Genomic DNA, 16,028 nt, shown 5'->3' on the forward strand with positions numbered 1-16,028 from the left:
CGTGCACAGTGAGCTCTAGAGTGAATACACAACACAGGCTGCTTCCACCAGGTTCGACCTAAGGCCGCTCTAGTCACAATCCTTAACGCACCGGCACAAAGACGGGTTCAGAATTAGTCCCCTGCAACATAAAGCAGCAGCTTCACTTCACTGGAGATGCAAAATAGCATCTGACTGGAAAAAAAAAATATATAAAAAGGCATAAACTTGAGCAGAGAACATGCTTTATTGAGAAGTAGATACAAGAATAGCACATTCTACCACATCATGGGAACAGGGTTTAGCTTCTGCACAAGAATGGCCTTCTTCCCTACTCCACAAGATCTACTTTGTTGGATAGTTTCATGAGTATCTGTAGTTAGTTACAATACAGGAGTAAAGGGCATGAGACAGCAAAATTCAGTAATGCCCACAAGGTACACGCCATGTACTGATGATCTTTTTTCTTTTTTTAAGGAGGCAGAGAAAGGCAGACAACCATCAGAAAAGCAATAGAGAACTTTTCCACAGTAGGATGGGTCAGTGGTTAACAGGAAACAGCTCCTACCTACTGGTACATTGCAAGTGCTTCATTTCAGACACCATTCCATGAGGAAGCACTGGAAGGTTTAAATGAAATCGGCACTATATGATGCTGTCATTGTCTACCCCAAGATTGTTCCCCCCTTTTAATCACACTGGAGCCATATAGGAAACTTGTGGCACAAGGACAGTGGTTATACCTGAAAGCCATTGTACGATAGTTTCTTCTGGTGGTGCTGATGAGACAGAGGAAGTAAAAAGCTTTTCTGTTTTACAAAGACAAACAAGAATGCACTGTCAGAGAAGCAAACCATCCACACAGCTAACTGGAGCTGCCACTGATGCACAGAACGTACACTGTAGGCAATCCAACAACTGATGATATTGGCATTGTAGAGTTTCTGTGGCTGTTTGGACAAGGCTAGCAAAAATCCATCTGAAGTTTTTTTTATTTCTTCAGTCTAGAGGAAAAAAATCCTCTCCAACACAGAGACACCTACAATTCAAGGAAGACTGCTCTGCGAAAAATATCTCCAGTGAAATACACTGAACAGGCTGATTTCTGTGTAAAGGAAATCACCAACTCCAAGAGATAAACCAAGAAAAACCAGTAACTTACAATCAAAGAAGTCTCTCCAACAGATGTGGTACTGTAGTAGCTCCAGGAGCGTATGCCAGGAGCAACTCTATGAAACGTCTCAGACCATGATGTCCTCACACACTTGGCCTTGACTCCTCCACGGTAACACTAACAATCATACCACTTGGTTACAGGAAATGCAAGCTTCTGACTGTACACTATTAACTATGTGAAGACCTGCTGTATTATATGGAAAACACTGCTGAAAGAGGCGGCGTGTTATCTTACTAAAACTAATTGATACGTGGAATGGAACCATCCATCAGACAGGAGTAGTTAAAAATGCTGAAGTCAGTGTAACTGCAGCTTGTTGGAAAACCAGACTTTCCCCAAACAAGCATTCTTAGACCTTGTTCAAAAGCCACAGAAGTTATCTCCATTACTTAGAACGCAAGGAACCTGAAGGAAGAACCAACCAGATTATAGGACACAACACAACCTCATCAGAATAAGAACATGAGGGTAAGACCAGTGACTGGACAGGTACAGTACCAGATATCAGAACTCCTTGGGCCAGCGCTGCTAGGAGCTTTATTTGGGTCCTATACAGATCCAATCCTTGCAACCTCATTGAGGCCGAAACATAAAGTTCCTCAGAACTAGCGTCTGTGGTGTGCACAAAAGATCTGGGCCAGAACAGTACCAAGGGGAACTGATCTTTCGGGAGGGTACTGTACCAGCCAATCACAACAGCAACAGATACAACAGAGATCCCTAGGGTACTTCCTACTGTTGGGGTTCACCGGCTTCAGGAGCGATAGACAGTTAAGTTCCCTTAGGAGGGGTCCATTTCAAACAGCTGGGATCCATTATCTTATTGCTGTTGGATCTTTTGGCCTCTTTGGCTATCCATTCATCAATCAGATCCTAAGGAAGAGAGCATGAAAGGGCAGGTTAAAACAAACGGTCCACAATGGACAACTCTCCATGGTACAACACCACACATCGTAAGACTACTAGCCTACTAACTGCTTAGCGTGACAAAAATAACATTTTGTCCACAGTGCTTTCTAGAAGCCCTTCCAAACAAACTGATAAGGCTACTTTTAGCTACAAAGCGAAGTGTCAGGGAGAGGAAAACACAAGAGAGACGCTGTCACATTTGGGGATTTATAAACCACTTGTCTCGTATCTCATGAGGGTACAAACAGGACTTATTCAGGATTCCATTCATTCAGGTCACTTCTATGTCATCCATTTGCTCAATAAAGGCAACGAGGAGGAGCATGATGGGAATGTTGATCCATTGCTCCCCTGAAAATCCACTTACAATAAGCAACATTACTCAATGCATCAGAAAAGAAAGGTCAATACAGTGTATTTCTACACTACTGAAGAATCGGGTTGCATGCCCATGTGGTGTTTTATCAGTTACTCCATTTGAAAGTCACGGTACTCCCCGCACTAGAATGAAAAGGCCGGAAAACCCAGCACAATGCAAAGGAAATACTGATTTCAGCAAGTTCACATGAATCTAACAGCTAAACTTACGGAAACAAAAATGCAGAAATAGCCATCACAAATCCTACCTGTCTTTTTAGGACCAGGTGTTTTCCCTTCCAGTACTTGAGCATCTGAAGTGCCTGCAACGTGCTAACGATGTCGACAGGGTTTACCGCAGTCTCCTGGCTGATTTCTGCAAACCAGTATCAGTTTTTGTTAGTACAGCAACAAATTCCTCTGCAATAGCCTACAATTGCTCGTTTTCAACTACTTTTATGCGGTTCCTTTTGAAGCGATATACACAAAATGCCTTGCAGATACGAAGGAGTTACATGCAGTGTTACTGTCACTGCCGGACTCATACCCTTTCAGCACCCTGGTTATCTGCTACTCAGCTTGCCTTTGCTTATGTCACTCCTGAGGACTGACTGGTTGCCTGAAGAACCACAGGCTATGGATGCCAACCATGCAGAGCTGTACAGAAACAGCCCAGCTCACCCAAAACCTGAAAGCCAGCCTAGATATCACAATGATTTAGTGATACTAATTTTAGGATCCAAGGTGTAATCCTCTGAAAGAAGACATAGCCGCTTCTTCAGAACCACTGTGATATCTCCAGGAAATGCCACATACTCCTAGGTGCCATAAACATAACAATGCTATTAAAAGTCCAAATAGTTTTAGTATTTTTCCAAAGTATTTGAAAGCCTCTCAGTGGAGCCATTTTTCTTTTTAAAATTAACATTCTCATCTACAGACGGATAAAGTTCTTTGCTGAATCTTTTTAAAAATGCTGGGGCTTTTTGGGTTGGGTTTGGTTTTTTTTTTGGTAAAAAAAGAAGCCAGTACCTACTTTCAAAACTCTGCAAGCAGGCTTATCTTTAGTGGTGGCAGGACTGGAAAGGAGCCATACCCAACTACAGGAATATTCCACTAACTGCTGCTACACAAACACCGATACGAATGAGTCAAGCATGACCTGCCTCATATTTGAGGAAAATGAGTGAGATGCATAGGTATGTTCCTGAACCAACTCACTACAAGTTTATTTAGCTTGAAAACATACCTTTTATAGAGATCTCTTTTCCTTGGAAATTATGCAGGTAACGAAGTAGAACTTCCTTCCAGTAACTACGGTAGCTGATGAGACCTAAGTCAGAGAGAGGGCGTTCCGGAGAGCCAACTTTTTCTTCTACTTTAGAAAGCAAATAGCCTGTAAAGGAAAGAAAACCTATTTATCCTTAAACTACTCTCTCCTGACTGTTAACCTCTTTAGTACATGCAGAAATCAGCTATAATGAAAACTGCTCAACCACCACCATAGACATGTTGTATTTCTTGGTGAAACTGTCATGTTGGACAGAACGTTTCCAGAATTTCTCTCTCCATACTTACTGAAATCAATGAGCATTTTGCCGTAACCTTGCCTCATATATTGAGGCATTGTCAGGATACAAGAAACATTGTAGTTGAGAAAAGAATTCTTCTCCTAAAAACAAGAACACAGAGAAGAGAGATAAACAGGTCTAGATCTGTACAAACAAAGGGTATATCATAATCCCAACAGACTGAACAAGCCTGTGCAACTGATACAATACAAGGTGAAAGGAGCAACAGTAGAAAAACCTGCCTAACAACAAGTAACACGATCGTCCTTCAGCTACCAACCTGGCTTAGTGTCTTACTTTATTAGCCATTAAATTGGGTGTTTGGTGCACAATTTTAAGCCTAGGATGGCTGGCCATGGAGTTGTACCTGAGAAGGAGCCAGTAACACTCTCACTACCACCTCTGTCATTTACTAGGTTTACATGCAACGAGAAAGTGACTTAGAGCAGCATTATAAGCACATATCAAAATGTTCAGACAAAGAAGAGACTCAAACACACTTATCCTCAGATCAATGCAGATTTTTCTTTAAAGCATTTTTTTAAAGATATTTATTCAATTCTGACTCAGGTGATTGAAGGAATATAGTTTCCTGCACTTTATTTGGGAGAGTATTCTTCCTACCTATAGAGTTTCACCAACTGAAATATCTAAACTGATGACTGCATTGCATCATATCACCATGTCTGGAAGGGTCATCGCTTTTTCTGTAGTGAAGTAAGAACAACCGGGAAGTGTATTTCACTAACGTGCAGCAGAGATTAAGCAGATTGGCTATTTTTTAGGAAGGCAACATGTCTGAGCAAACAGTTGAGAAAACTCGCTCCTACTCTAAGCCTGGCCAGTGATTTACTTGTGGGATCTGTTTAAGTTACTAGAGTTATGTCTCAGCTTCTCCACCTAAGAATTTTTATTCCTTCAAGTATTACAAAAAAAAATAAATCATGGTGACTAATACTTATTTTAATGTATTCTTCCCTACATTTCTTTACATTTTCTTTATCCTTATTTTGCCTACATTTAAGACACCATTATGCTTCCTAGCAAGAATAGTTCATTGGAGCTGATTTTGTTTTTCCTAGTAGCGAGGGAAGATGCTACAGCAAAGCACCTGCAATCCCTGCAGCAAAGAGTAAGAACAATTCATGCAGATCAGGTTTGAAACTTATCTACTCCTAAAAGCAACAAATCCTGAGACTGCAAGAACTCAGAGGGGAGACCCAGTACTGATAATTAGTGTCCTACGCCTCATTCTACCGAGGTAGTAACGCATATGTGTGTATTTTCAACTAACCTTGGAGAAATATCCTATCAGGTGACAGCCAGTGTTGTCAGCTTCTGTCATGACATAGAAGAGGAAGGGTTCAACATCGTAATACAGTGTTTTATGGTCCAAGAAAAGTTTTGCCAGCAGACACAGGTTTTGACAGTAGATCTAGAAGCAAAAGGAGAGTAGGATACAGCTGTTTATTACAGCAGAACATCCCAAGAGTGGACAAAAACAGGCATACATGGGAAATGACAAGAAAATTCTGAATCATCTGAGAAATGGCACACAGTCTTTCAAACAGAGCAGCTGGGCCAGGAAACAATTTGATTTGTGATGAAACTTGATAAGCCTAAGGATGGGAATTGATGTTTGCGATATCAGTCTCTGAATGCCAAAAACATAACATCCTCAGTGAAGGGGAGCAGAAGGTTGGATCTCTGCCTGCATGCACTGTATTGTATTAATCTCATGCTTCAAGGTTACCTCTGATAACTAGAAAAGACTCCTCCCAACTTCCGACAGTGCACAATTTAGCTTTTGAAATTGTTTCTTTGTTCTCTTCTCTGAAGCCTTCAAGACTGGACACAATTAGAGACAGGGCATAAGCACGATGCTATGACCCAGCACTGAATCTGCAGTTGCAGATTCACGTTCCACTCTTCAATTCAAAAATTCAGGAGATCACCCTCACTAACATCAGGCTGCTCCCCAGTCTAACCCAAATTTGACTGAGTATTCCCAGCAACTGAAAGATGGGCAGCAGGGAGAGAGATGGGCCAAGCACAGAATCTCCCCACTACCTTTCAGAAAGGAACCTTGACACACATCTCCAAACACAGTGTGAGACAACAGATGGAACTGCTGGAGCACAACAGGGCTGAGGAATAGCGACAAAGAAAACGCAGACAAAACTACTGCCAGAATCGCAAGAATGGACAGATCAGACTCTAGCAGCCTTTCTGCAATTAGAGGCAGAAATGGCCACTTGCATCCTGTTTCTCTACAGGAAAAGCAGTGCTCAGCACATTGGAAAGAGACTCCACACTCAAGACTGGCCTAACAATCGCAGTTAGTTACCTTGTTCTTTTTCCCATCCACTTCAAACACGGAGATGGAGCCTTTGCGGTAGATTTCATCACCTGGTGGATGTTTCCAAACACATTTTGCCTATGACGGGAAAACAAAGTTAGGGAGACACTACTGTTTTAAGGGCAGAAAAGGTTACAACAGCAACTGGATATACCAGGAAACATGCTGTCTTCTCACCTCCTAAAGTGAGCAACTGAGCTAACAGTAATGTTTTAAAACTTTTACACGCTGACATCAGATTTAAAACTCAGGAATCAGCTCTGCCCTAGCCCTTACCATGTGTCTGCGCAGTATTGTCTGGCTCTTCATGTATTTGAGACAGAACTCGCACATGTAGAGACGTCCCAGACGAGCATACTCCTCTGGGTAGGGAGAATGATACCAGGTATCCAGCTCATAACGGCCAAAAGCGATTGTTTTAATCATGTTGCTGCCTTCTGTGATCTGGCCCTGGAGCCGCAACTTTTCCTATGAATTAAAAAGATGGATGATTATTTTTTAAAAAATTAAAAAGTAGGTAGGGCCCTATTTATTTCCCTCAAGGAAATAATTTACTTCAAGGCTTCTAAATCTTTCAATGTGACCACATCTAATGACCCTTCCCACAGACCTCTCCTCAATCAAACTCCATCTGAGCACTGTCCACAAGCAGGACAGTTCCTGACCGCTCCCTTCATCAGGAAATGGCTTGTGAATCAGCACTTAGCAGCATGCTAACACTAGTATCACACTCTCTCTGTCATGAAAGCAATATAAGCTCCTTCCCACTTCATGCTTCTTTCCTAATCTGTAGGGAGACGGTAGGGCCTAATTTCTGCCTTAGATATCCCAGACGCAGTTGTCGCTGGTAAGCAGCAAAGTATCTTTTGGTTCATCTCTGGAGATAGATGGTAGCTTTGGAAAGCACCTACAGAAGCCTCAGCAACACAAGTTTTTGAGCTCCATTCCACAGTCACCAGCTACAAAAGGTGCCTTTTGTCTTTTGTTATCATCACTCCTTAGCCATTCTTCCAGCAGGTGAAGCTGTCCGTTCTTTCACCAAAAATGAACACCTATTAAATAGGACTCTTACCAATTATTCCTATTGCAAGCACTGCAGCATTCATGACTGCAAATGCTTCGCTCCAGCTATACTTTCAACAAACCCTCCGAAGGACTCACACTTAAACATTATCCCTAGTGTAACGTTGCTGACTTGGCTGGGCTGTAGCTGCTCTTCTTACCAACTCTGAATCTACCTGCCCAAGTACAACAAAACCCACAAAGCATTTGCATTTCTAACAAAGACATTTGCTGTGAGATATATTATGAGTTAGAAGGCTCACCAGGTCCTCAGATGCCCGTGCTTGTGCTCTTCGGAAAAGCTCGAGGTCATACTCGCTCGTCAGGTTTTCAAGTAGAGGTTCCCTAGTATTGCCATAGGTTTGTCTGTGCTCCTAGAACAGTAAAATAATAGGAGGTTTTGCTGTCTTGTTGCTATGAAGCTGTTGGATCTTGCAGCTTTTTTAGCTAAGAATGTTGCAGGATGACTGGGAAAGCCGAACTCCTGCTTAGTGGTCTCATTCCAGACAGGAGGGAATGAAAGAAAAAAATTACTGCTTTTACCATGTATTTTTCTTTCTGCTCCTTGCTTAGCCCTGAGTTCCTCTTCTTCCTGAGCTCAGCTACTTTCTCTTTGTATCGCAGCTGTCTCTCTGTTGGTGCCTGAAAGAAACCAGAGGTGGAAACCTTCACTAGGCTTCATCCACTTCAAATGTTTTTGATAAGCCTAAGGGTGGGAATTGACCTCAGTCCCACAGGACAGGGTGCACTCTTTATGCACTGCTTAATTATGTGGACAAACTCAGAGCTGACTCATTAAGTCATCTTGACTCAAGTCCAAGACTCATGAACTGAAAAATGTAATTCCCCTGGTTTTATTCTTTTCTGTTTAGTCAGAGTAAAATTGTAGTTTACAGTTCTGCAGTAATTCTCTTGTCATCAAAGCACACAGAAAAGATCATCCTGAGAACAGGTCCAGCCTCCTTTGTACTATTACTGACCAATGCCACCTCTCTGCTCTCACTAGCTGCTCCCGTTTCTCATTTAAGGGACACAAGGAATCGCCCTTGCTGAAACAAATTGGAGGGGACAAATGGGGAGCGCCAGGACTCAGCAGAATAGCTTATGCGAGAAGTGAAGAAGGGAGATCAAGTTAAAATCATTGTCGCTGAAAACCACAAGCTGAGGTTTTTCCACTTTTAACCGAGCAGCCACTCCACTAGGTGCAGATTGCCTACCTGGTGTCTGGTGGCGTGCCTGTTGTTGTCATCCTGCCGATGGGCCAGCATTCTCTCCTCAATCTGCTTATCCCGGCTCTGTGCTCGCACCTGGAAGTCAAAACTCATCTGTCAATGCTACAGCAAACTACTATCAAAGCCTTAATCTTTTCCATTTCTCATTTAGGTGAATTTTCTGAACGGTAATTCACAGATGATTTCACACACAAATGCTGCTGCCTTACAGCTAAAGACATCAGCTGAAACACGTTAACTCTATTTTCTGTTCACAAATGACAGGTCTTGGCATTTTGTTCCAAAAAAAACCATAAAGAAGATATAACAGAAGACTCATTTACCTTGCACTCATCTGCTGAGAGATTATGATATAGTGGGCATCCCGAGATGGAGAAGTGTCGCTCATGTTTTCCAGTTAGGTGTCCTGCAAAGGATCAGAAAAAAACCCCAACTTTTAACATATGATCATAAAGAGGTTTAAAAAGTATCCCAGATGGGCAGATAGCTCACATGAGGTTCTCAGGGAGCATGCTCAGTTTATTACCAGTGTAATAGGAGGAGCACGCTCCATGGTTCATGGCACAAGCTTTAAGAACAAAGAAGGAAAATCTTTTTCATGCTAACTCAAAAGCTGCACTCCATGCAAGCAGCCAGGTATAAGAGAGGTCTGCAATAATTTGTTTCTGAAAACCTGCGTCTGGCAGAGACCAGTGTCCTACCTGCAAGACTCTGCATTTTCCTCCCACACCTGTGCTCATCCTCCTGACTTGTTCTTTACTCTATCATCCCCCAAACACTCCTAGCCAGAAAACATCTCCAGGAAGAATACACTTGCAGATACACTTCATATCCCTTCTCTATACCCACTTCTCAGTAATACTTCTGATCCTAATTAAGTGCATATTATTAGGATAAATAACTCAACTGAGTGGGACTTTGAATATCACAGCAGGGAGGCAAAAACCAACAGATTAATCCTGGAGCTGAAATTACCTAAAGAGTTACAACCAGGAGTGGGACATTTCATGTTGAAATTGTAGCTTTCATGGAAGCGGCGACGCTTAGGGCGGTGAGACAGGTCACTTCCAGAATCCTTCATGGACATGTCCTTGGCAATGCTCTCATCATGGGATACATTTGGACTGGAGATATCAATATCAGACTCTGAGGAAGGGGCATTCCCGGTGGGGGTACGAGGTGGAGACTCATCGTGATCCGCTGCATTTTTTGTGTCTGAATAAGGATCAAGATATTACAAATTTGCCTGAAAGAAAGCTTTCAAAAAAATATGTAAAGCAACTCCGGACAGTTGTCTCAAACCCTCTATCCTCAGCATATTATATGGTGCCCTCAGAGAATGAAGTCACATCATCTTTCCAACGGCATTTTGCAAACTTTCACGACCTCACTGCACCTCACATACCTCTATCAGAAAAGTCAACCACTTGCTCAGTCTCTGAACCAGATGAGCGAGTCTGCCGGAGCGGGTATTTCTTTGGAGTCACAGGAGCAGGCTGCTGTTGGCTGCGGGTTACCCTCCTTGTAGAATAGACGGGCTCTTCTGCTCCAAACGATGGCGGATTACGAACTGGGCTGGAATCTAATTCCACAGAAACACCATAATTACACCCACAGTAACCACTGTAAGTCAGAGACTTGCCTCACACGTGCTCTGAGGTCTGTAATACTAACATCTGAGAAAAAGGTTGGACCAGATGGTCCTTGAGGTCCTTCCAACCTGGTATTCTATGATTACGATTGATAGCTGGCTATCAACACAGAGTTCTGTCCTACCGCTCCCCGCTGCATGTCATCACAAAGATATGCTCTGTTCTTCTAAGCTTAAATCTTTTGACACTTTTACCAGCACTGAGGAATCTGTAATTAGATCGGCTTTCTCTTAACTTAATTACTTAATTAACTAGTAATTACAAACCAGCTCCCATTTGGAAAGCTAAAGAACCGTTAGTTTAGATAAGAACTATCAGTGTTTAGATAAGAGCTATCAGTGTTTAGACAACCCTTGGGAATAGCAAGACTGCTTCTGGTGTGGAGCTGTATTTGAGACCCCGTGTGTGGTTTTGCGATCCTATACTGCTCATAAGGCTATAAAACAATTATTTTGCATGAAAATGCTTTCATAACCTAGGAATATCACAGGCATCCCATACACATCCAAACTACCTTTCCTCTTGGTTTTAAGACCTAGTTACCAGATGATCACACATGTATGTTTTGTACCTGCAATAAAATTTGTCGCAAAACGGATTTTTTATCAAAGTGTATATGAAGCAATGGAAATAAGTTATTATCTACTGTCATTTCCTCCCCTTAATGCCAAATGGCAGCTTATTAACTAACAGCCAAGAAATGACTCCACTAACACAAAAAATGAGGAGGTGGACACATTCCATGTTTCCTCTTACAATCTGGATGCCAAAGTAGAAGCATACAAAATAACTAGCAATATGTTGATTACATCTATTGCAGAGTAGGGTCAGCGTCAGCAAGTCATGAAAATACATCTTCCTGTGCAGTACTGAAAATCCCAAACAAAGAAAACAAAAACAACTTTCACCCCTAAACATACTCTCTCTAGCTTGGCTCTGGTACCAATGTATCAGTCTAGATGGAAAGCAAATTTTTAGAGTTCTCAGAAAATTTAGGCAAAGCTGGCAACAGAATCATGCGGTTTGATTCCCACTTCCGTTAACAAGTATAGAGATTTACTTTTTGAGCAGAGGACACTCAAGTTTTGACTTCCACTACCAGTGTAATCTTTAGATTATATTACCTCATTTGTGCAATATGCTTTTTGCTGTGGTACATTAATAGCCAATGGAAAAAAAAAGTTAAATATTTTTATTTAGGTATAAACTCCACACATCTAAGTTCTACAGGTCAGGAATATGGAGCTCACTGAGCCCCTTGTTGCTTAAGAGGCTGCTTTTCTTTTCCTTGTTTAAGAAAATAAAGCATTTACCTTGAGAGCTTTGACTGAGTCTGGCTGAGGAACGTGTCACACGGGCGGATCGTCGTGACGTGCCATCGCTTTCAGAGCTGTCTGTATGCTCAGGATCAGTAGAGAAATCAGAGTCTTCTGTTCCATCCGAGCTACTGCCCGCATTCCTCTGTAACACCACAGACCCAGACATTAGCACAGGAGCACTTAAACTTGTGTACTGTATTTATACTATTAAAAAAAAAGAGAAAGTACTTGATGCTAGATAGATAAATTCAAGCTGACACATTGACATATGTAAACTAATAAATATTTGCTCTGGAGCAAATATCTTGGTTTAATAAAGATGCAGTGTCAGACAGTGCCTTCAATATTTAAAAGTTTCTGCAAGATCCTCTAAGAAAGATCACAGCAGCACCTGATTTTATTTAAAGCAAAAGGTAAAGGAAGTTTCAAGGCCGGACAGGACATGCTCGGTGTTCTCGGTTCACCCTGCCAAGCCTACTGCCCTCCCGCACCATCTGCCTCTTCACACCAGCAGAGACAGCCCAGCAGAGCACCAGGCACCGCGGGAGCAGGTGGTGGAGGAAACAGATGGGCTCCAGCAACGGCCAAACTGACTCTTCACCACTCAGCAATTCAGGGCAGCGTCAGGGCTCCCCGGTGGAAGCCAGGCAGGGAAAAGGAAGGCAGTATTCACCTCGTCTTGGACCACCTGCGCAGCCCTCTCCACCAGGCAGGTGTCTGAGGGAAGCAGGCCTCAGGAGCTGACTCTCTGAGGGAAGCAGGCCTCAGGAGCTGGCGGGCAGCCACCAGGCCTCCGAAGATCCCTCCCTGCCCGGCAACCCTGACCGGACAACCAGGGTGTGGGGACATCGACAGGTCTTGGCCAGGACGGTCGGACCCGCGGCGGGGACACCCCGAGCGACCGCCGGCCCTGAGGGGATGGGGACGGGGCCGGGGCCGAGGCCGAAGCCGAGGCAGGTGCCGGCGCCCGCCTGAGGAGCGGGGCAAGGCGGGGAAGGGCGGGGCCGGCTACCGAGGCCCCGCCCGCACAGTGGCGCGAGCGCGGTCCCCGCGCCTATTTTTTTTTTTTTTTTTTTTTGCGCCCACCGGAGACTCGCTGGTCGCAGCCAATCGAAACGCGCGTGGGAGTGGCCGAAAGGGAGAAACCGCCAATGTCAGCTTGGAGAGCAAAAAAGGCGTGGCCGCCGGGCGTGACTGACGGCAGGCCGCAGCCTATCAGGACAAGCCTCGCTCCCACAGAAACATCAACACGGGGGGGCGGAGTGAGGTGGGGGAAGGGAGACAGGGAGAAACAAGGCACGCGCAGGGAGGTGACCGTTGGGGGCGTAGATAGGCAGCCGCGGAAGCCAATCAGCGGCCAGCCCGGCAAAGCAGTCCGGCCAATACGCGAGCAGCTCTCCAACCGCCTGTCCAATCGGAAAAGCCAAGAGGCGGAAAGCGCTGCAGGCGCGGGGGAGGGGAAACGGTAACCGTTGGGGGCGATGAGTGACGAGCAAGACGGCCAATCAGCGCCCAGCGGGCCCGTCCGGGAGCCACTCAGGGAGCGAGCGGGGCGGGCGCTGGGGGCTGAAGGCCGCTATTTTCCCCCCGGTTTTGTGCCCGTGAGATGTAACGGAGGGGGTGGGGAAGGGGAGAAAGCTGCGGCCTGAGCTCACCGGTTCCCCCGCCGGGCGCCTCCCCAGTTTCCCGGCCGCGCTCACCTTCCTGCGCGGCATCCTCGGCGGGGGCGGGGGCAGCGAGGTTGGCTGGTCCCCGGCGCCCCCGGCCCGCGAAGCGGCGGTCGCCGCCGTGTTAGCGTTGGCGGGCTCCGTGGTGACAGCCGTGTCTCCCGTCCTGCGGCACGTCTGCTCCGGCGGCGCCAGCCCGCTCCCGCCGCCGCCAGTCCCTGTTCCCTGCTCGGTCCCTCACGCTTCCGCCGGGACACGGTCCACACCCCCCCGTCACGTGACCCCGAGCCAGCCTCACGCCAGCGGGGGCTGCCATCTTGGATTCGGACAGGTATCCTGGTGGCGCCGCTGAAGCCGCCGGCGGCCATCTTGGGTTCGGGCTACAGGCTCTTGACGGAGGCTGGGGTGGTGGCCATCTTGGGTCCGGGTATGAAGTCAGCGGGTTCCCGGGGATCGGAGCGGGTGTTTTCCCTTCGGAGCCATGTTGAGTTCGGGCAGCCCGAGCCCTCCCGCTGGAGCCATCTTGGGGCCGGGCAGAGGCGCGCCGCCGGGTCCATGGAGTGATTGGGCGGAGGAAGGCGGTGAGTCCCCGTTGCTCTTGAGGCGGAGGCGGGGAGCGCCGCGCCTCCGGCTCCCGGCCCCCCTCCCGCTGAGGGGGTTGCTGCCGCCTGCCCTGCCTGCGGCCTGCTGGAGGGAGAGGCCTTTCCCGCGCCCTGGCTCCGCGCTGGGCCGGCCCGGGGCGGGCCGTCAGCAGGGGCCTAGCGGGCCTGGGCGGGCCTCGGAGGACTGCTGCTCCGGGCTCTCGTTCTGGCGTTAATTAATTTTTCCGCTCTCAAAATATCGTTTGGGGGGAATTTTTTTTTTTTTTTTTTGGTGAAAGTTTGCCGGTGTGGATCTCTGACGGGCCGTGCCCGCCCTGGAGGCGGCTCCTGCCAGCTCGGGCCTCTGGCGAGTCCATCCCTGTGTGGCAGAGCCGGGATTAAGCTGATAGCTGCTTAGATGTAATATATCACCAGCCTTAACGTGATAACACTGTCCGTGAGCAACAGTATATTGCTTTATGTAAAGACCTGGGGAAAAATAAGGGTATTTAGTCAAACACATGGTTTCTTTCCAACTATGGTTATCTTTAGGCCCTGAGAATTTTATAATCCCTAATCCTTGTGAGTGCATGTCATCTGTAGTCATGCAAGTAATACCATTTGTCTCACTCCAAATTGTTATTGCTCCTAGGTGTACCCAATCTCCTGGGAAATGTTGAAGGGCAAACCTGAAGAAGTCGAGATGAAATACCTCTGCTTTTGCCCAGGCAGAGGGGAATGGGAAGCAGTATGTGTGGTATGTGAAGTGGGAGTGTGTGTATTGGTTGCAAATAAGCATATGTTTGAGCTAAAAATTGTACACGTTAACCCCAGGAAAACTATGGGTGGGTGAGCAACTCCTTAGTAAGTCTGGTTATTTTAGTGAACCAATTTACAAGCCTACTGAAAGCTGGCTGCAGGAGAAAACACTGCTGCACAAATGCATGAATTCTTCCTGCTTACAAGAAAAAGAAAAGACCACCTGGAATTTAACAGAATTTCAAATTGCAGTTGAGCCAAGATGTAGTGCTAAGCTAACGAGCATTATGCTCTCACATTATTAGACTGACTTGAAATGTTTAATGTAAGGTAAATTTGGGATGAACTAAAGCATTGCCTCAAAGGGCAGGAGGAATGGGAACTGAGAGAAGTAGTGCCCTGTTCCTTAAGCGGGGGAAAAAAAGGAGGAGTTAGCCTGGGCACTTCGTAGTTGCTTGTCTCCTGTGTATTTTGTAGGAGGCAAAGCTCGGGCCTCACAAGAGTGAATGTGTCTGATGTAAACTGAGAAAAGGATCTAATGGAAATGTGGGGCAGTCAGGAGCAATGAAAAGGATTTCAAAGAGCTTATAGATTGCAACTTTGTTTTTTATCTCTTCTTGCATTAAATAGAATGTCTGTGATAGAAAAATGATAATTAGCTTAAAGACTGGTTCTAACAGAACATATTTGGACCTTGCAAATATCCAAAATCTAACTGAATAAAAAAGATTAGAATGCGATGACCATGTGAAAAGTTGCACGTTACCGCATCCCACTGAAATAGTTGCCTGTTGATAGCTACAGGGTTCCTCTTTCAAAATCTCTATTATACGAGAGCTATAGTGCTTAATTGTATCAGATAAGCAAGTAAAATGTTAATTAGAGCTTCTAGGTGTTACTGAAGCTTACATCTGAAATAAGTTGTTTATGTTAGTGCATATTAGCAGGACTTACCACCACTAGGATGTTATTGGAAAAACAGAGCAAACAGAAGCGGGTGGTGTTTAATAACTTTCCTAGAGGTGGCAGTGCGTGAATAGAAGCCAGGACTCCAGTTCCCCATGCGTCTTAATGTCTCCCGATAATTAAAAGGTAATGCAAACCGTAAGTCCTCTGTGCAGTTTGAACACTGAACTGATGTAACTCTAGAGTATCTGCTGTGCGTGGAGGAAGGGGGCAATGAGAAGGGAAGACGACCGTAAGGTTGCTAAGCTGCCTCATGCCCTCAGAAGAGGAACGATCAGATAGCGTTACAACCACAGCAGAGCTTGCAAGAACTCTTCTGTGCATGTGTATCTACCAGTAGAACAGACTGCAAGGATTTAACTTACTGCTACTCCAGTTCAAAATCCAGCCCAAACTTTGGAGGCTTATGGCAGAAATAAATTTAAAAATCTGTTTTTT

General features: G+C 45.4%; 2 protein-coding genes across 8 annotated transcripts in view; one reads left to right on the forward strand and one right to left on the reverse strand.

Annotated features, from left to right (window-relative positions):
• Positions 1–207: 207 nt before the first annotated feature.
• Positions 208–13,563, reverse strand: KAT7 (lysine acetyltransferase 7). Of its 3 annotated transcripts, none has more exons than XM_054801143.1 (15): positions 13,273–13,563; positions 11,612–11,759; positions 10,052–10,228; positions 9,622–9,861; positions 8,970–9,052; positions 8,632–8,721; positions 7,958–8,056; positions 7,678–7,788; positions 6,629–6,820; positions 6,341–6,430; positions 5,288–5,428; positions 4,001–4,094; positions 3,672–3,818; positions 2,692–2,798; positions 208–2,029 (listed from the first exon to the last, which is right to left on the reverse strand). In XM_054801143.1, exons 1-15 carry the CDS (start codon positions 13,330–13,332, stop codon positions 1,928–1,930), a joined length of 1,881 nt encoding a protein of 626 aa, XP_054657118.1. In that variant the 5' UTR covers positions 13,333–13,563; the 3' UTR covers positions 208–1,927. The 3 variants fall into 3 exon arrangements, with proteins under 3 accessions (XP_054657118.1, XP_054657120.1, XP_054657119.1); XM_054801145.1 differs by having other exon boundaries at positions 13,318–13,562; XM_054801144.1 differs by lacking the exon at positions 13,273–13,563 and having other exon boundaries at positions 11,612–11,783.
• A 99-nt stretch (positions 13,564–13,662) lies between these two features.
• The window catches only part of FAM117A (family with sequence similarity 117 member A), a 31,965-nt gene continuing 29,599 nt past the window's right edge, over positions 13,663–16,028 (forward strand). The window contains exons 1-3 of one of the 5 annotated variants that reach the window (XM_054801152.1): positions 13,663–13,865; positions 14,518–14,622; positions 15,546–15,716. The gene's annotated coding sequence lies outside the window, so the exon portion shown is untranslated. Of the gene's footprint in view, positions 13,866–13,951; positions 14,286–14,517; positions 14,623–15,545; positions 15,717–16,028 lie in introns of those variants that run through there. The other 4 variants (XM_054801150.1, XM_054801153.1, XM_054801151.1 and 1 more) reach the window with 4 other exon arrangements.

The sequence above is a fragment of the Grus americana genome, chromosome 22, assembly GCF_028858705.1.
Source record: "Grus americana isolate bGruAme1 chromosome 22, bGruAme1.mat, whole genome shotgun sequence".
In the NCBI taxonomy this organism is placed as follows: Eukaryota; Metazoa; Chordata; class Aves; order Gruiformes; family Gruidae; genus Grus; species Grus americana.